Raw genomic sequence first — 20,733 nt, 5'->3', positions numbered from 1 at the left:
TCAACGTCAAGAAGGAAGAGACAATAAAAAGATGTTACACATGAGAGAAAATGTCTGGATTTATCACCTTAACACACTGAAACCAAATGGGGTGAATGAGAGGACTGAATTTTCTTGCTATTTGTGATTTACCATCTATGATTCAGGTTCTATTATAGTTATGTTAACGTGATTGCATCTAAGCATTTATGAAGTTTCTAGTTGTGCTCGCTGTAGCCTTTGCTTGATCTAATGTATCTAATAGTTTACTTTCCGTTTGCCATATTAATTCCCTTTAGCATGTGCATTAGCATGTAATGACATGTCTTTTCACATTGTTTTTCATCATTCTTTTAGCAGCATTCTACAACCGTCGTAATACATTGAATTTTACACTTTTTTTCACTTTTTTCCAGTATCCACATATCTTTATTAACTTGCCCGTTTCACTTCTGCGTGCACCGCGCGTATAGCCCCTTTAAATCTGAAGCTACACGCCATGTTATTTCCGCATTTGACCCCACCCCTATCTACCACGTCACACGCTGACTTGACCTGAATGGCAGAACTTGGAACCGCCGGTTACATCGTACTAACAGCATACATCGGTAAGCGTGTATTTGTAGACTTTCCAGCTACTAACCCGCTCAGTTTAACCTTGTGCACAGCGCACTTTATTACCTGTTTCGCTGCGTGGAAGCAGCTCAGCCGTTTCCTACCACTTTAAAGCATTGAGCACTTGAACACATTACCATTTGTTATTGTTACTTCTATACCTGTCTAAACACTGCACATTTGCTACCCTTTTTATCTGGCACCTAGACACGTATTACCACCCACTTATACTCATCTTGCAGAGCTCTAATATCATTCACAGCGTTTTTTCGCAGGACTGAACTTTTCACGTTTTTTAATATGCACTGTGGATGTTACACAGGATTATGGTGACTGCTTTATCCAGTGGCTATTCCCCATTAGTTATGTTATTAATTTTATCTTCATTGTAGGTATTCCCCTGACGAAGGCCCTGGTGCCGAAATGCATAGGGAAGGGATGTTTATACAAACAACATTGATTATGTATGCCACAATACGTTAATCGAGTTTTTTGGCAGAAGATTCCAATGAATAATAAGTCTTCCTATGGATTTATGTTTTGAAGATTATAAACATACAAATCTACATTTATTTTTGAGAACTTTTTCAATTTAACTTTGCTGTGAGCGACAGCTTTCTACTCCAGTGCCCAGAGAGACACCTCCACGGGTGTGGTGGTGCTACTCGTATTCGATGGTGAGTCCTCCTCATGGGCGGTGGGGCCGGTCCTTTCTCTGGATCTTGTAGTTGTTGTTAATGGCAGTGGCGATGTCGGGGCCGGAGGTGGCGTTGATCAGGTCCCAGATCTCTAGGGCGTGTCGGTGGAGGGAGCGCACGTTGAGGAGGATGCATGTCAAGGTTTTGGTGGTGCGTACGTCGGGCGGTCCTCTGGCGGTAGTGGTGGTGATGTCGCAGGTGAGGGCTCTGCGGCAGGGTAGGCATGAGAAGGGCGCATGGGTGGTGTTCGGGGAGGATCTTGCGCAGTCAGTGTGTCTTCCGGGGTTGTGTGCGTGGAGGGTAGTGAAGTCATATCGGTGGGGCCTGGGAGAGCCATGGTTCCTGGCGCTGGTCTCAGTCATGTCGCGGACGGGCACAGACGGGCTTGCGCTTGCTGCGCGCTTCCGCTGCGCAACCGCACATCGGTCGCCATTAAGTAGGGGAGGGGGGCGGGAGTGGGCCTGTGTCGGTGTGGGAGGGCTGCAGGGGTAAGAGCAGCACTAAAACGGGCTGCGCAGCGAGTGGAGAGAAGAAATAGAAATCAAGGAGTCTGTTCTGTACACGACTTTCTACGCCGAAACGTGGAGCCATGCAAAAAACTGACCATTGGTGCATAAAACTATGGCACTAAAAGGGGATGACCTTAACCCTAGTAACCAGTTCGCAGAACGGGGAGGATGGGTGGGGTGGTAAGGAATCTATCACTAACTAATGTCTCTTACAAATATATCATTACACAAGTAGTAACTTGTGCATCTGAAAGACAGTTAGTGATAGATTCCTTACCTTAGAATAGATACCCCAGCAATACCAACCCCGGTGGAGGGTCTGCGAACAAGATTACACCAAAAAGTCACGGAGCACGGAAAGAAGAAGCCGTCTCTCCGGACCTGACTGTCAAGGCAGTAGTGCTTTGTAAACGTGTGCAGCGAGGCCCATGTAGCTGCCTGACAAATGTCCTGCAAGGGAACGCCGTGTCCCAAGGCAGTAGTAGTTGCCGTTGCCCTGGTCGAATGGGCACGCAGCCCCACAGGAGGCTCCTTCTTGGCCAAGGAGTAACAAGCTTTGATGCACAATACAACCCACCAGGAAATGGTCCGTGTGTGCACAGCACGACCTTTTTTGGCGCCCAAGCAGCCAACAAAGAGTTGAACATCCACCCAGAATGCTAGCGCAAGTTTTGGGTCCCACGGTGCAGCCTCTCCTCTTTCCTGGAAGGATGCGGAGGCGGAAAGAAGGTGGGCAAAGTGATGGTCTGCCCGATGTGAAAGGGCGGGACAACCTTTGGCAAGAAAGAAGGACGGGTCTTCAAAACCACCTTGTCCGGATGAACAGAAAGGAAAGGAAGTTTGGAAGAAAGAGCCTGGAGCTCACTCACTCTTCTGGCAGATGTGATAGCTACCAGGAAAGCCGTCTTCAAAGTGAGAAGACGTAAGGGACAGTTATGTAGGGTCTCAAATGGCACCCACTTCAGAAAAGTAAAGACAAGATTCAAGTCCCACTGGGGCATTATGAAGGGCACAGGTGGGAATGTAGGCGTAATGCCTTTAAGGAAACGGTTAACAACCGGAGACTTAAAAAGGGAAGGCTGATCTGGAAGAGATGGCAGAAAGGTAACCTTTGATAGTGCCCAACGCAGAGCCCTGCTGGGCCAAAGAGAGAAGGAACAGAAGAACCTGATAAAGAGGGGCAGAAAGGGGATCCACAGCCTTCATTGTGCACCATGCCACAAACTTGTTCCACCTGCAGGCGTACACCGTCTTGGTGGAGGGACGCCTGGCAGCCAGAATGACATCACAGACTTTGGGAGGAAGATCAAAAGGTGTCAACTGTCGCCGCTCAATCTCCACGCATGGTGGAGACTGGACAGGTTCGAGTGGAGGACCGTCCCCTGCTGCTGCAACAGAAGATCCTCCCGAAAGGGCAGACGGATCGGGGGATCGATGCTCATATTGAGTAGCTTGGGATACCATACTCTTCGAGCCCAGTCAGGAGCCACAAGAATGACTTGGGCCCGGTCGCGCCTGATCTTCTTCAGCACTCTGGGCAGAAGTGGTATAGGCAGAAAGGCGTACAACAGACTGCAGCTCCACTCATGATGAAAAGCGTCTCTGAGCGAGTGCCGCCTTGGAAATTCCAATGTGCAGAACTGATGACACTGCGCGTACTCTTCGGTGGAGAATAGATCTAACCAAGGCTCTTCCCACTGCCGAAAGAGACCTTGCGCCACTTCCGAGTTCAGACGTCATTCGTGATCCATCATGCACCGGCGGCTGAGTTTGTCCGCCCTGGCGTTCAGAGAACCTGCCAGGTGTTGAACCACCAAGGTGATGCCTTGACGTTCCAGCCATGTTCAGAGGCAGAGAGCCTCCTGACATAGGGTCCACGACCCCACCCCGCCCTGTTTGTTGCAGTTCCACATGGCGGTGGTGTTGTCCGTGAACACCTGCACCACACTTCCTCGAACAGAGGGAAGGAATGCCTTTAGTGCAAGTCAGATCGCCCTAAGCTCCAGAAGGTTGATGTGGAGCCGGGACTTCACCGGAGACCAGAGGCTTCTGATCTCCGCCTCTCCCAGGTGGGCCTCCCCATCCCAGGAGGGACGCATCCGTCACCACTGTGTGCTCCAGTTGGGGGAGGGAGAGGGATCGGCCACTGACCCAATCGCGATTCATGAGCCACCACTACAACTGTTGTGCAACGCCCTCGAAGATCTGGGTGCGATCGGAGAGGTTGCCCTGATGCTGTGCCCACTGGAACTTCAGGTCCCACTGCAGAGCCCGCATATGCCATCTGGCGTGTGTCACCAGCAGGATGCAGGAGGCCATCAGGCCCAGAAGCCGGAGTGTCATCCTGACTGAAACCCGGGATAGACGCTTCTTCGACTTTTTTATGGCGTCGCCTACCAGAATCTGAAGGCTTAGAATTAGAGCCCGAGAAACGACAGCTCCGGTCCCGCGAGCGTTCTCGTGAACGGCCCCTAGACTCGGAGCGGCGGTGAGAGGATTGTCGGGCTTCGAGCAACTTCCGGCGCCACTCCCGCAGGGCCTTCGGGCCATGGCCCGACAGTCTCGACAGTCCCGGGCATCATGGTCGGTCTCTAGGCAGTAGAGGCACACATCGTGGGGGACTTAAAGCCGGGCATCCCTACGTGCACCAAGAGAAGGAAGGGGAGACAAAAAGTCTCAAAAGAATAGTAAAAAAACGACTGAGGCACGTGCTCAATCCGGATCTGCACTTTTCGGCGCGGAAAAAGAAAGAACTGACGTCAGCGTGCATGGGTGGCGCCTATGTAGTCTCCGTGACGTCATCTCGGTGCATACGATGCCAACGATGGTCGCGGAGCCGCACAACTCCACCTAATGACGCGCAGGGGTACTGCTAAGCAAAACTTTCCGGATCCAGTCTGACACCTGGGGATATTCTAAGGTAGGGAATCTATCACTAACATGTCTCTTTCAGATACCACCGCATAACTTGCACCCTCGTCCATAGCCAAGGTAGGAGGAGTTAACATGCCAAGGTCAGGAGAGGTATCAAGACTACTGGCATCCCCCAGCTCCTCTCCCAGTCAGGGTCAAGCTCACATTGTGCTGTGAGAGGGTCCTCAGACCCCTCCCAGTCCTCCCCTTCCTCTGAAGGCTCACGAACAGGCCGAAAATAAGGAGGATGGACATAGGGATAGAAATCCCCCATCGGCGTGGGAATCGGCATCGAGCGACGCCGTTCCGGCGCCGTGTCCACATCAGGGCTGAAACCAGGGGCGACATCGTCCGGTGGGCCGGGCAACGTCAGAGGTGGTGCCGGTGGAGTCGACGTCGGTGGAGGTGTCACAAGGTCAACCGGCTTCGACCGGGATCCAAGCCCAGATCCATAGGGGGTCCTGCGGGACCTTGAACGTCGCGGAGCTGACTGCCGGACTTCCAGCAACTTTAGGGACCGCTCCCGCAAAGTCTTCGGTGCCGTGGCCCAGCAATCGGAGCACAACTTGGGGTCGTGGTCGCTCTCCAGGCAGTAAAGACTCGTGGTGCAGGTCTATCACCGACATCATTCGATGACAGTCCCTGCAGGACTTGAAGCCAGGCATCCATACTGCACCAGGAGTCGATCGACTCGAAAAATAGAGACAAAAAGGCCTAGAAAAACGAAGTCAAAAAGTGACTGGGGTACCGCTCTCTCCGGATCTGTGCTTGCTGGTGCGGAAAAAAAAAAAACTGAGGTCAGTGTGCGTGGGCCGTGTCTAAGAAGCTGCTGCAACGTCATCTCAGCGACCGCTACGCCAACGACAGACGCGCGGCCGCACGATGCCACCTTCCGACGCGCAGGGGTACTGCTGACAAAACCTTTCCGGATCCAGTCTGACGCCTGGGAGTAATTCTAAGGTTAGGAATCTATTACTACGTGTTTCTTTCAGATAGACTCATTTACCATATATGTACTTTAATGCAAAATAAAGGGATGCTTCTTTACTTCATGGTACTGATACGTTCAAGTTCTAGATCACCATGCTACCATCTGCAGTGCAGTCTCCTAAATGCAAGTATCTTGGTCTATTTGGTGTTTACAACTAGTTTTCTCTTTTAATTATATTTCATTGTATGCATAGTTAACGTATTATTAGGCAGATTAACCATTTAGGTTCCCCCGCTTTATGATGGCCGCCACGATCACACACTCTATAGGGAACTACACAAAATACTGTGGCCACACCCTCCACGTTGCGCGTCACCGTGCATGTCTGTACCCGCCCACCTAATCTTGCCGGGTTTGCGAGTATGGAAGATATAAGTGGGCGATCCAAGCTTACTCCCCTACGATTCCGGCACACTGCTGCGGAGGGGTAGGTCGTTTACCTAGTAGAGGCAAGCAAATGTAAGTAGCCATTCCCGCATATGCATGGATCAAGGGACCAAACACGATTTAGTCCGAAGGCTCCTCTCTCGCACATACTCATGGCACCATTTTAACCATCATATTTCTATCGCCTAACAGAAACTCAGCCACTCACCGAGAGCGCCCGACGAAGCCAGATTTCCTTAATGAGCGGTATGAGTATTGGAGTGCATATGTGAAGTTATTGTGTGCAACACTTTATGTACAGGGAGCGCTGGGATATTGTGTGTGTGTATAGAGTTTACCACTAGGCCTCACGGGTCCTCAAACCATCCGGACCAAAGCCATTTTTAAGATCACTTACACGCAGTGTATCACAGAGGTGACTCACAGGCCCACATGAACTTGGGCTTGTATTTCGTAGTCCACACCCGCAATCACATGTATGATCGATGTTTTTATAAATACATACAAAAGCTCAACCGGTATCCAGCCGGCACTGTGCATGTGGGAACTAGAGGGCATTCTAATACAGGTACTGCCTATAAGCTCCACTCTTCTACACATCTGTCAGCCGCACCCTGAGATACGTGTTTTACTTGTCTTTGCTATTAGTTCACCCTGGCATAACATACCTACATGCCTCCCTCTTGTGCATGCTAGTGCGGCACAGTGCACCGCATTGGAATGATGTCTGTCCCATATGTGTTGTGCATTTGAATATCTTTATATCTGTGTGTCTCTCTCTATTTTTGTTTCATCAGGTTGGGAGTAGGAACCCACATTGAGAGTTCCTATCTGCGCAAGGACGCTTACACACCTTAAGACCAAGGTATTACGGGTTTACAGGACCTTCTTTTCCTGAGACCTGTCCCTTTCTCTTTTATTTCACCTGCTTTCCGGTCCTGACGAATCGCCTATGTATCCCTTATGGAGCAACACAGAACGCGAATCATGATGAACTATTTTCTTTGTGTGGTTAATTCACTCCTGCACTAATTCTAAGAGCAGCGGTTAGTTACACATCCACCCTCTTTATTTTTTTCTAAGATGAGCTCCAGGATCCACTTCTATTTTAAAACTTACCACTCGGACCCCCGAATACACACTGGTTCTAGGTACCGCTTGGTAATTTTAATCCACCCACTCACTTACCTCCCCAGGCCCAAACACCCACATGCACAACTGGGGCGTCTCCTTAAAAGATCTCAGCTAAAGAGCCCTCTTGCGGGGTCCGTTGGGGACTGCAGTGCCACCCCCACGAGGAGCAACGCCAGATGATGAAGCTTGACACTCACAAGGGTGTGTGAGGCACTATATCCAAAAGGAGGGATTCCCCCCATCTTTATATGTAACCCAACCCTCTTTGAGACTGACCACTTGTTACCATTACTCTTTACCAACCAAAGTTTGGTTGCCAATTTCCTGAGATCTTAGGAACAGCTACCCCCTAGTGTATACCACGTTGTTCTTTGGGAGCACGGGTACTGGGCCTTCTTCTTTTCAAAACAGCTCCCAGTCCCCAATGCTTTTTGTGTGACAAGCCTAAGTCGCTGCCTAGCAGATGTCCAGGACTGGAACTTCGCGAGCTAATGCAGTTGTTGCAGTTTTACCTCTGATGGAATAAGCACACAAACCCTCCTGGGGTTGCTTCTTAGTTAATTTACAGCAGATTTTGATGTAGAGTATGATCCACCGCGATATGGTAACCTTCTGCACTGCCGGTCCTTCCTTTGCTTCAACATACCTCACGAAGAGCTGGTGTTCCACCCTGAACTCTCTTGTATGGTTAAGGTAGCAAGGCAATGCTCTTTTTGGGTTCAGATGGTGAAGTCACTCCTCTTCCTTGGAAGGATGAGGCGGAGTGTAAAAAGTAGGCAGAGTGATAGTTTGGCCCACGTGATACGGAGTGACCACTTTCGGGAGACAGCAAGCTCCCATACGAAGCACCAGTTTGTCTGGGTAGATGTTCAGATAAGGACGCTTAGATGACAGGGCCTGAAGCTCACTGACCCTCTGGGTAGATGTTATTGCCATGAGGACGTCCGTCTTGATGGTAAGGAGCCTGAGGCTCAAAGGGAGTGCACATAAGGAAAGTGAGGACGAGATTGAGGTCCCACTGGGGCATAGCGAAAGAAGTGGAAGGAAAGATATGTTGAAAACTTTTCAAAACAAACTAATGTACAATAGGGTATTGGAAAAGAGAAGGTTAAGTGAGGCAAGCGAAGAAAAGCAGAAACATATACACATATATACCCTTCACAGTGCCCAGAGCAGAGCTCTGCTGGGCAAGGGGAAGAACGAACAGGAGAACCTAAGAAAAGGGGGCAGAAAGGGGATCAATGTGTCTTTCTGTACACCATGCCACACATTTTGCCCAATGGCAGGCATACACTGACCTGGTAAAGGGACACCTGGTTGCAAAGATAAAGTTATAGACTTTAGGCAGAAGGTTGAAAGCTATCAACTGTCATCGCTCAATCTCCACATAAGAAGGTGGAGTGCGGATAGGTTTGGTTGGAGAATCCGCCCCTGCTGCTGTGACAGAAGATCCTCCCGAATGGACACCCTGATCGCGGGACCGATAGATATGCTCAATAGCTTGGGATACCAAACTCTCCATGCCCAATCCGGAGCAGCAAGGGCTCAGCCGTTCATAATCTTCTTGAGAACTCTCGGCATTAGTGGTATAGGTGAAAAGACAATCAGGAGCCCTGAGCTCCACTTGAGATGAAAATCGTCCCTGAGCGAGAGCCACCTTGGAAACTCCAGCGCGCAGAGCTGCGGACATTGCAAGTTCTCGGAAGTGAACAGATCTAACCAAAGCTCTCCCCCTGCTGAAAGAGACCTTGCACTAACTCTGGATGGAGATGACATTTGTGATCTGCTAGGCATCTTCAGTTGAGTTTGTCCGCTCTGAGTTCAGTAAACCTGCCAAACCTTGAACCACCAGGGATATGCCCTGCTGTTCCAGAGATGCAGGGCCTCTTGACAAAGGGTCAACGAACCCATCTCGCCCTGCTTGCTGCAGTACCACATGACGGTGGTGTTGTCCGTGGACACTTGCATTAGCCTTCCCTATATGGATGATTGAAAGGCTTTCAATGCCAAGTGGTCACATGGAGCTCCAACAGGTTCATTTGAAGTCTGGATTCCACCGGACACAAGAGTCGTATGATCTTCATGTCTCCCAGATGGCCGCCCCATCCCAGGAGTGATACATTTGCCACTGTAGTCAGATATGGTTGGGGAAGGGAGAGGGGTCTGCTGCTGACCCAATCTCGGTGCAGGTCCTTTGCAGTTCCCTCCAAGATCTGTACCATGTCAGAGAGATTCACCTGACGCTGAGCCCGCTGGCACTGACTTCTGCACTCTTTCTATGGCTCCTTTGGCCACAAAAGCGGTCTCTTCCTGGAGGAGAGGAGATAGGTGCTACTCCGTCAGCCTTTCATAAGTAGGTGGCATGAAGGGAGGGGTAGTTTTGAAGGGGAGGGAGTAGCCCCTCCAGACAATTTGCAAAACCCACTTGTCCGATGTTTCGGACTGCCAGTAGAACAAGTGATGGCGAATCCTGCTGCCCACTGGCTGCCCATGATGGTAAACAGACATACTAGGAGGGTTTGAAGGCTGCATCCGCGGGGGATTGGTGGCGGCCACGCAGAGGCTGGAAAGATGGCACGCCGCAGTAGATGGGTGGGTAAAGGCGTGGTTGTACGCCCCTTCCGTGGCCACGAAAGGAGTGAAAGGCAGATTGAGGGTGACGAGGTGCCATAGAAAGGCCCAAGACCTGGCCATAACCTTGCTGTCCTTAAAGCACTGCAGCGCCAAATCTGCCTAGTCTCCAAAAGAGATGAAAGACATCAAAGGGCATATCTATGAGTGAGGAGTGGACACTCCCAGAAAAGCCAGTCGTCCTCAACCAGGTATGGAGTCTCAGGGCCACTGTCAACGAAACCGCTCTGCCTAGTGAGTCAGTGGTGAGTAGTCCAAAGCAGATGGTGAACTAAACGGCATCCCTCCCATCAGCAACAGGCTGAGAGAGCACGGCCCGGGCCTTCTCTGGGCCGGTTGGCAGCACCTGTGCAACCGTATCTCACAGGGCATGGGAAAAGCGTCCCAAAAGGCATGCAGTGTTCACAGACTGCAGTGCCAGGCTGGGGGAAGAAAACATCTTCTTACTAAGACTTATCAGGCTCTTGGATTTTGTGTCCGAGGGTGCAGTAGGGAATGCGTCTGAATTTACATGGGACGTTGAGGCTTGAACCACCAAGCTCTCCGGGGTAAGGTTTTGGGTGAGGAAATTTGGGTCCCCTAGAGTGTGGTAGTGGCAGCCGAGAAATCGTCCTGTTAACAGGAGCCCCTGTGCCGGGCTTAGACCAAGTTCCAAATAGGATTTCAGTAAAATGCCTCACTGAAAGGGAGAAGCGGTTCTGATGGGATCACTCTCGTCTAAAGCACGTCCATAAAGGCAGTAGTCTTTACTGGCACTAACAGCAAGCTACGGTCGAGGACCTCAGCTGCCGTTTGCTCCACCACTGCGAAGGAAGCTCAGTCCTCCATAGCCACAGTAGGGGGGAGAAAGAATGCCAGTATCTGGAGGCGTATCCAGTCCACTGACTCCACCTAGATCCTCACACCAGTCCACTTGGTCTTTATAAGGCTAACATTCCTCAGGGTCCAGCAGCCACTCCTAATCCTCCCAGAGTCCTAGCCCATAAGAATAGGGTTCAGGGTCCAGCCAGGAAGGCATGGCTCCAGCTGGCACCGGATGACGCCCATCCGGCTCTATGTTGGAGTCGGGGATGGTGCCACAGGTGGCACCGGGAGCTTTGGCCTCTGGATTGATGTCAGGCAAGGTCAAGGTGGCATGACCGGTTGCAAAGCAGATCCATCTGTGGATCCCTGGGGTACCCAATAGGGGACCCTCCTAAACCTACAGTGCCCGAAGTGACAGGGATTTGTGGCAGCAGCCGCAGGGTTGACCACGACTCCCAGCCAGCACCGGTCTCGCAGGGACTGTGGTGACGTCAGACTTGGTGCAGGATTCGGTGGAGCAGCAGTCTCCAGTGGCATGTGACAGCGACTTGTGGCGGCGGCAGCAGGGGAGACCACAATTCCCAGCCAGCACCGGTCTCACAGTGGCCGGCGGATCGGCAGATCCGGCGCAGGATGACCCAAATCCAGCAGCCGTCTCCTACAGCGGGGGGACGCGCCCGGGCAAAGCCTGGGCCCGTCCTGCGCCCGTCAGAGCCAGGAGGAGGCGGAGCTGGGACCTCCCTCTTGGTGTTGCACCACGAATGCACCCCAGGACCTCCTCTGCACATTCATGTACAGTCATCGCACAGAGAGGGGAGACCGTGGATACCCAGGGACGGTAAGTGCTTTTTCTTTCTAACCTGGGCCAGGGTATAAGTGTATCTGACCACCCAGTCAACTTGCAGGTACTTGGTGGCTCCTATATCTTTTGAGACAAGCTTCTAGTCTGGTAGATTTGAAGGGTCTGTGTTACAAGGACTCCTCCTTGCGTCTACTGTGCCGCAGAGCCCTCTGTTTACTCTAAGGGGCTTCTTCTATCCCACCTGGCTCTATGGGCAAACGTAAAAGCAGCAGTTGTTCATGTGCCACCAGCTAAACACGACCATGTACTGCTTTTTGCAGGGAGCTGTTGGGTTCTAGATAAGGAGATCGAGTTGGTGACTCACAGGCTGTCGTGATCTCCCTCTAGCCATTTGGATCCTTGTAGCCCCAGCTTGGTACCCGGTCAGGCCCCCGTTTTGAGTCTACTGGACATAGTACATAGTACCCCACGCATCCCTAGTACCCCCCTCAAGCCTGGGTTGGGAGCATGATAGTATCAACGACCCCAAAAGTAGTTGGGGGAGGGGGCGTGTAGGGGCCAAACTATCAGTGAATGCAACGGCTTCTGGCATGTCTTTAATAAATTTCTCCGCCCCATGCCAGACTGAAGGAGATGAGATGTCTAGGAGAGGGCCAGGGCCTGGGACTACGTGTAAGTGCACTGTGCTGGGGTCCAAGGCAAAACGTTTCAGTGTGTCCTTTTCTTTAGCTCGGGTGTAGCACCACCCATGAAAGACGAGATTGTAACTATGTTGGACGCCTGTGTGGGTTCCCTCCTTCAGGGGTCGGACTCCAAACTGGATCCAATCAAGCATAGCCTGGCAGCAATTGAAAGGGTCATTTCTTATTGGTTCCAATTTAACAAAAAGTCTAGCATCATAGACCCCATTGATCATACGGCTAAAGAGGTCTATGGGAGTCATAAAGACGCAAATCAGTATGGCACCGCGATGATGCAAGGCAGGGTATATCCAACTCACCCTCAATTGCAGGAGCCTATTATCTCACCTACATTTCCTACGTTACGGCCAACCCCGCCTCCGCCATTGCCGCTAAAGGAAGGACCCCATGCGGCGGCGCACCCCAAGGCAGCTGTTGCTAAAGTATCAACTTCCACCATAGGAGAGTGTGGAGCTGGCGGGACCACCCCCTCCTCAATCAGGGATTTAAGTGTGCAGGCCCGGGGCTCAACTATAATTTACTTCCTACCCGAAGCAACACCGTACGTTGTGGTCCGGGGTAATGTACCAGTGCTAAAGCCTGGTTCCACCAAAGATTTTTACCAGCTAAAAAATAAAGTTTTGCACTGGTTGAACAAAAACGCGTGTCTGGGAATCAGAGTGGAGAATAACATCATCATGGCCCGGAGGGTGGCCTGGATAGGAGGGTCAAAAAACGAGTTGCAGTGGTGACTGTGTAATAATCAATTTCAAACAGCCGCACTTAGCACAGAGAATTCTTCATCCTGCCGATGACTGTTCCACAACGGGCCCTGTTTCCTTCCATCATGGCGCTTCCCCATGGCTTCTTTTACAGACCGCCGTCCCTGGCTTTAACTCCAATCCCATTATGAAACGCTCACGTACAGCCTCACAGGAATGGTTTCAGGCCCCCGCATCGGTCCAATTTTTCAACTCTTTCGCTCCGCTAGGGAATCTTGATACCTGTGATTGACTGCAGAACCCATAACTATGTTCCCTATAGCTTTGTGACCGCAATTTGCTCCCTGGCACCAGTTGGACCATACTGCTCAAGGACCTTACCCCAGGGACTCCAACTTTTGTAATCTTATATCCTGGAACATAGCAGGCTTGGCTAGCAAGTTGCCAGTAACAGAGTGATGTTGATTTGTTAAACTGTTTGACCTTATTTGTTTACAAGAGACCCGGGTTACCAATAATTTCCCTCCATTGGAAGGGTACAAGTCATTCACAGTACTTGCAATCCCTTCAAGTGTGGTTAGAGCGAAGGGGGTTCTTACTGTTTATGTCTGCAGGCCTTGTAAATTTCTTTAGGACCTAGAAGTTTATTGCTCCTGAATTTTTATAATGTTACCTCATCTCTACCGAAGTGAGTAATATAACGTGTCTGGGCACACACTTCAACAGTTCCACCCGCCACACTTCTAACATCGTTATGGTGGGAGATTTAAATATTCACCCATGCGAGGGTTTAATATCGCAAAGCACGGGGGGTGTTCAGGTTGTCCCAGTTATCCCTCAGTGCATCTTGAACATAGCAGTCAGGGGAACACTTTGAAGAACTTAACATGTGACTTTGACCTCCAATAAGCTAAGGCGAAATTGGATCTGGAGCAGAGGCCCATCATTCCCACGTTTAAGGGGCAAAGGTGGTAATACTTTTATTTATTACATTGTTGATTCTACCCCTCTTTTTTATCTGATAGCTGATTTTAGCATTAAAGCAAGAATTTTTAGCAACCACAACCCACAGTGCCTTAGAGCCAGATGGCCTGTTTTGAGCATGAAGAAGGGGAGTGGGGGTGGTGTTGCACTGCGGACAAGTGATGGGGGAAGTACACTGAAATGGACAGAAATCATTCCTGACTCCTTTCTTGTGTCTGTTCAATCTAATTGCCTGAATGAGATTCAGATTTGCCTGACGGCCCAGTCTCAGTCAGACAAGAAAGTTGTTAAAGCTTTTGAATACATCTCTCATGTTATCGCCGACCAATTATCGGTCTCATCATCTAAAAGCCAACACGACAGGGGACCGCAGTGGTTTGACTCAGGTTGTTCTTTAGTGGCCAGGACACTTAAAACACACTGCATGTCACTCCTAGAAATAATGATTTCACTAGAACATATAGAAAGCAGTATAAAGTGGCCCTGCGTACCCGTAAGGAAGCCTTGAAGGAGGATGCCTGGATCAAGCTCATGGAAGCTGGCACTATCAACAGCAGCACTAAGTTTTGGAGTATTGTCAATAGCCCATTACTGGAAGAGGGGGAATGGGGGAGGGAGGAGGGGGACACAGCCAATGCTTTGGACGCCCACATTACAGAGAATGATTGGGTCAGCCACTTCGAGGGTATGTTTGGGGGTTTCACTATCCAGGGCAACCTACCGGGTTAGGATAGGTAATGGAAAATTAGCTCTGTTTGTTTCGGAGGGCGAAGTGAGGCGGGGAATACGTGGTATGACCCGCAACAAGGCCCCTGGCCTGGATGGAATCCCCCCTGGCCTCTAGATGTCCCACCTAGATTCTGGGTTTCAGTTCTTACCCCGGTTATAAATGCGGTTTGATCGGTCCCCGGCCTCATGGGCCACCTCCATTATCGTGCCAGTGTTTAAAAAGAGGAATAGAGATAAAACACACTGTATAGGCCAATTTCCCTACTATATTCAGTGGTCAAAGTTGTTGGAAGGATCCTGCTATACAGCCTGTCTACATGGGCTGGTGAAAACAACATCTTGTCGGACGTATAATATGGTTTCCGCCCTGGTCACTCAATGTTAGACCAATGCCTGAATCTCTTCATGCTAATGAATAAATATAGTTGCGCGCTCTGGTACAATTTTCTGGGCATTTGTGGACCTCTCTTTCGCATTTGATTGTGTGAACAGAAGCAAGCTGTGGCGCATTCTGTTATCTATTGGGGTGAACAGAGGCATAATTTTATTCTTACAAGATTTATACAGGGACAGTAATGCGACTGTGCGCTATTCAGGCGATCAGAAGGTCTCACACACCTTCCCTATACGGAGTGGGGTCCGCCAGGGTTGTATCTTGGCCCTTTTCTGTTTAACATCTAGACCATTAATTTGGGGAAGACCTTACTGGAGACTAAGGTGGATTTTTCTCAGGTGGGACAGCGAGAACTCACAGTTTTGCTGTTCGCAGACAACGCTGTTTTAATGGACAGGACCGACCGGGGCCTGCAAACCCTTTTAAACTCTTATTCACTTTATGGGGGAATTGGACTTGAAGGTCAACAATTCTAAGTCCTACATTATGCAAGTCCGTAGTAGCAGACCGTACACCTTTAAGATAGTGTCTTCTACTATCTGGGAGTTTTGACTGATGCTAAATTAAAATGGGGGTCCCAACTCACTTGTAAGAAAAATTACCTGGCACGCCATATTTAATTTTGCCTCTAGATTAGGGAAAAGACTGGTAGGGGCCCTACTAAAGATTTATAGGGCCTACCAAGGCACTTAATGGCAGCAAAATCTGGGGGTACAACAATTCAGATGATCTCCAAACGGTGGAAAACAAGTGCATGAGACGACTTATCTGTCCCCCAGGGTACTCCCTCCTTCAAGGTACACGAGGAGCTTGGCATGACCTATATCTTTGATTTAATAGCATTTCGCCCGGTGACCCTATGGTTAAGAATTTGGGCAGGTAAGGGGTTTACGGTAAATAAAGCAATTTTAAAAGATTGTTTGGCCCTAGACCTTGCATACTGTGGTTTAAATACATTGAAGGAAGTCTAACGAGTATGGGGAGAGGAGACCTCTTTACTAACCTGGACCTGGTCAACAAGACTGATTTAAACACCGTCAAGGCGGCCTTCTTTGAGCATCAGATGGTAGCTAGGGAAGGGAAGGAGCTTCTGAAGCCCAGTGTTCGCCATTTCATCATGTTAAGAACCGCCCAGCTGGAGGAGCCATATCTACTGGGCTTTATAAATTCATATGATAGATTTTTACTGACTAGGTTCAGGTTTGACCATTTTCATCTCCTTTTAGCCCATCCTAGAGGACAAAACAAGGGTAAAATACTTCCGATCTGTGGTTGCGACGTAAAATCCCCAGAGGATATTGAACGTTTTGCAGTTTTTATGATACCCCTAGGAAGTCTTTTTTAATCCCGGTTCTGAAAAAAGCAAATTGTAGGCAAGTGTGACCCGCTTTCATTTTTTTTACAAATGCTAAAGGGCAGCACTGTTTTTTACGTACTTAATTTTTTTAAGTCTGCTATTAGGCTCAGGTCCACCTGGGATTAATCAGGTTCTGTTACACCTACCGTTCCCAGCACTACGCACTTTGTAATGTCTGGCTTTTGGGTCTGATCCCCTACGATTCCAAGAGTGGCGATTTATTGTCTCCCTGATCAATTTTTTTATTATTGTGGTATTGTATGTAATCTTATGGCTCCCGGCACTATGCACTTTGTAATGTCTGCCTTGTACGTTTGACCCTTTCGAACTTCTAGGGTGGTAATATACTGTGCCCATATATTGTTGTACTGTGGCTTCGCATTTGTGTATTTGCTTATTTAAGTCCTTGTACTCTGGTATGCCGCTGAAAGGATTGTTTTTATTGTCTTTCGTGCTTTTATGGTTTTAATATCTGAAACGGAATATACCACAGTGCCTTAAGGCACCCCAGAGGGAATGGGCAGGGGTCGCTTCAGCTCCCTGAAAGTCGGCAACGCGCACAGCTGAGCCAGGCTCCCAGTGGCGAAGCTCCCTCGTTTAGTTGGTCGACGGATGAAGTGAAGTTGAAATGCGATGACGACCTCAGGCTAGGCAACCACTCCCAGTACCTCTTATCGACCAAGACCTCGATCGCCACGGTGTCGCACGTGGAACCGCCATAAGCTTGAAGGATTTCTACCTCAAGGCCTTTGGGTGCATGGAGCAGCAGTTGGTGCACTTCTTCGGGTTGTGGTCCCGCTCAAGGCTCCGGAGGCATACAAGTTGTTGGTCTGTCATTGACCTCTGTTGGGAACAGGTGCAGCAGGGTTTGAAGCCACCACAAACATCATTTCCAGTCAAACAACGCCACCTACTCATCTGCATGGGTACTGCTCACGAAAATTTTCTGCATCCCGTCCGACCCTGGGGATAATTCTAAGGTAAGCAATATGCAGCTAGAAGTCTATGTCAGATAAAGGTGTTAATAGGCACCCCTGATAGGAGTACATTTTTTCTGTCATTATTAGATTGTGCTCCAATTTTACTCTAGCATATGTCTCAGTGTACGTGTCCTGGAGGGTGGCTGGATGATAATGATGGTGGAATCCTCTAATCTATCCACGTCTATAGAGAAAAGAGGAGCCGTGTAGGTGTAGACATGTGTTTGGACCAATAAGGACAATGTTAAAATAATATCAGATGCTTCGCATTGTAATATAAGTGAAGCTTGGTAACACAGAATGAAGTCTGCCTCTGCTACCCACGTTTCTGACTCTTTCAATAAGAAATGCACCGAAAGTTTGCAATGAGATCTAGTAGTGCAGTTAAACCACAATTCTTAGCTAGAGCTGGGTTACACTTTTAGATGGCTGGAGCTAGAACTAAGCCCCTTTAGTGAGATTGGCAATATCCGTGTTTGAAGGCGCAGAGCAAAGATTAAACTCATCCACTTATGCCAAGAAGTAGTAACTGGTAGGCCGTTTTAGCCACAAGACTGTAAGGAATGACTGACTTTTATAATTTGTGAGACTCTCTCTTGATGTAATTATGTCTGATAGGGTGTCTTTATCCATGGTGTGCCACTGACAGTTACACTATCGGGTGATACAAACAAGGGCCAGTCTTTTTTTAAGTAGTGATATCTGGTCTCTGTGGTTTGAGGCAGATTCCCTTGACCATTGGAGAATGAGTCCTTAGAACTAGAATGAAACACTTCGATAAGACTGCTTCATTCCCTTTTTTGTAGTACTGCTCGTTTCTAATGTTCTTGTTTTATAGTGACCTAGCTAGCAAAATAAGTATTTTTTAATGTAATCAAACCTACAATTCTGTTTACAGCTCTTCAATACAAATTTGATAAACTGGTTTATTAAAACATGTATCAACACATGTATCATCCACAATTCGGAACTACTACGATCAGCAGTGCAGTTTCACCCACAGAGCTTTGCCAATGTGGCTTAAGCCCCCAAACAACTCAGACACTTGTGGAAATAATAAACAAAATTAAATTGCATTTACAGTTAAGTGTTTGTCTTCCAGAGTGAAGCTTCTTATACTACCTCCAAACAGGGCCAAATGTGTCAGTGGAATGGTGAAATGGAGAAAGCTACCACTTAAACAGAAATATATGGATACCACAGGGAGAGTCACACAATTCAAAAATAGTGACATACAAATTAATGTTTCCATTATTACAAGAATATGAATATGTTCATTGCTCCTAGATCAAATGTTAGGATATAATAAAAAATGTTAGGATATAATAAACTGATGATTTTGGGAAAAGGGTCAGATTAGCCATATTTTATTACTTAATGTATGCAATGTGCTGCCACATATCTGTATTACTGTTGATAACAACCATGCAATGAAATCAAAAGATCTAACACTGTGTACGAATAACTCCAGGGGCATAGGGGACATGACCATTATCTTTTTAATTCAGTATGCTGAATTAGCTAATAATCAGTATGCTGAATTAGCTAATAATCAGCCAAGATGCTCAAAATCCTTGAGGCTGCAAAATATATTTGGAGACAAAGAAGCAACAAAACAAAACAACCACTGAAATTAATGTGTGTGCTGCACAAATGGCAATGAAAAAACATACCCGTGCAGACAGAGCATATTTCTTTAACATTATTGTATAGAATTTACCTTATACCCCTAGAATTAAGCATACACAAATGCTTTGAGTTTTTTTTTCCATTGAGTGAAATCATCATTATGTGAAATATTTAGAAGAAATAAAAATTACCTGAATTCCCCACAGTGCCTTTGCTCACCCGTGCATTTGTTATCATGGAGTTTTGCCAGTGTCCCTCGCGAGAAGAATTAGGTATTCTTATTGCAGTAGCAGCAGGTTGCGCAAAGATAATGCTAGGATCATTCAAGCTTACATTGCTCTGGTGAGTTGTAGAAATACTGCTGCCCGATCTCAGAGAAAAAGAGACACCAGAAGAGTGAGGAGGGGTGCTTGGTGAAGAGTGAATCACAGGCCCATGAGCAGGCCACGAGGTGTTAGAAAGCTGAATTTGATGGGGGTGGTGCATTGGAAGTAATCCCAGGTTGTGCAAGGCAGAATACTGACCAGGAGGTGAGTGAGGAAAGTTGAATACAGGCAGCTGAACCTGGTTGGATTGTTGCACAGTCGGTTGTTGTTGAACATGTTTCTGCTGGGATATGGTTTGCTGTGACTGAGTTGCGTTAACAGAGGCTGATGGTGAAGAATTTTGTGCAAACGGCTGTGGTTGAGGCTGAGGAGAATACGATGGTTGATGGGTGTCAGACTGTTAAAAAAAGAATAATATTTATAATTAGTTCTGATTTTGATCTATTTTGAACTTCCTCTCAAATTAGGATGATCAGACACAGAACATTTAGAAAACGAAGTAAAACACACCACATCACCTGGAATCAAGTTTTATTTTTGTCTGCATTTGCTAGTCTAACAATTCCGAGATTTGGTATATTCAGTGCTTGGTTTTTTTCTCTTGCTTCTTTAGAGTACATTTTTGATTCCAAATTGTGCAATTCGTTTAAATTAAAGCAAATCAGGTAGTTTTTATTGAAATAAGTCTCTAAAAAAAGAATAAAACATCTGGAAGGATGATCAAAATATTATTAAGTAATCTCAAGCTCTCCCTTTACACCACTGTCATGGCACAATACCTACGTGATCTATATTTTTGCGGATGTAAAATTGTATAGCTTTGTGGATAAGGAGAATTTACCTACCTGTAAACCTAGTTTCTCCATCAGGGACATCTTCTTTGAATTCTTACACATAGAATAGATTCCCAAAACACACGTGTAACAGTATTTTTTAATAACTATAATAAAGGCCACTAACTCAAATTTTTTTGAAAAATAATACGTAAATAAAAAAAGCTGTAGGATACACTTTCTATTTACTTCTATATAACATAGAAAAAAAAGAAGAAAAAAAAACTGCATTGTTACTTTCCGACTACCAAGTATGCCCTCCACCATCCAAACATGTAGTGTGAGGACCAGAAGTTAGTGCTCAGTTATTCTGTTATATCATTAAGACAGTAGCGGTTTTACTATGATTTCTAATTACATCATAATGGTTCTTTCCCAGGGAGTAGGGTGGGTTGCTTATGAATTCAACGATACAAATGATGTAGAACTAGAGTGGTAGGAAAGGAATAGTTTCTTACCTGTAACTCCAGTTCTCTTGTAGGGGGATTTCCATTATAGTCATAAGCACTGAATAGGCCCGCCCACATGTGGGGACCCCGGAGCACTTTTTCACAATATATCTTCTTAAGTGTAGATGTTCACCTTTCCTCAGGAAGGCATGTAGAGTCACTTAAGAAATAAAATGCTGAGCAGGGG

At 47.8% G+C, this 20,733-nt stretch overlaps 1 protein-coding gene across 2 annotated transcripts in view; it reads right to left on the bottom strand.

The window, feature by feature from the left end:
* The window catches only part of TUT4 (terminal uridylyl transferase 4), a 1,200,849-nt gene that overhangs the window by 75,564 nt on the left and 1,104,552 nt on the right, over positions 1-20,733 (bottom strand). Inside the window, exon 30 of one of the 2 annotated variants that reach the window (XM_078670586.1) lies at positions 19,130-19,661. In XM_078670586.1, coding sequence (XP_078526712.1) covers positions 19,130-19,661 — 532 coding nt within the window. The remainder of the gene's footprint in view (positions 1-19,129; positions 19,662-20,733) is intronic. The other variant, XM_078670594.1, reaches the window with a different exon arrangement.

Source organism: Lissotriton helveticus, chromosome 1_2 (genome assembly GCF_964261635.1).
Source record: "Lissotriton helveticus chromosome 1_2, aLisHel1.1, whole genome shotgun sequence".
NCBI lineage: Eukaryota > Metazoa > Chordata > Amphibia > Caudata > Salamandridae > Lissotriton > Lissotriton helveticus.
Note: the sequence above shows the minus strand (reverse complement) of the source record. Positions and strands in the feature narration are given on the sequence as shown.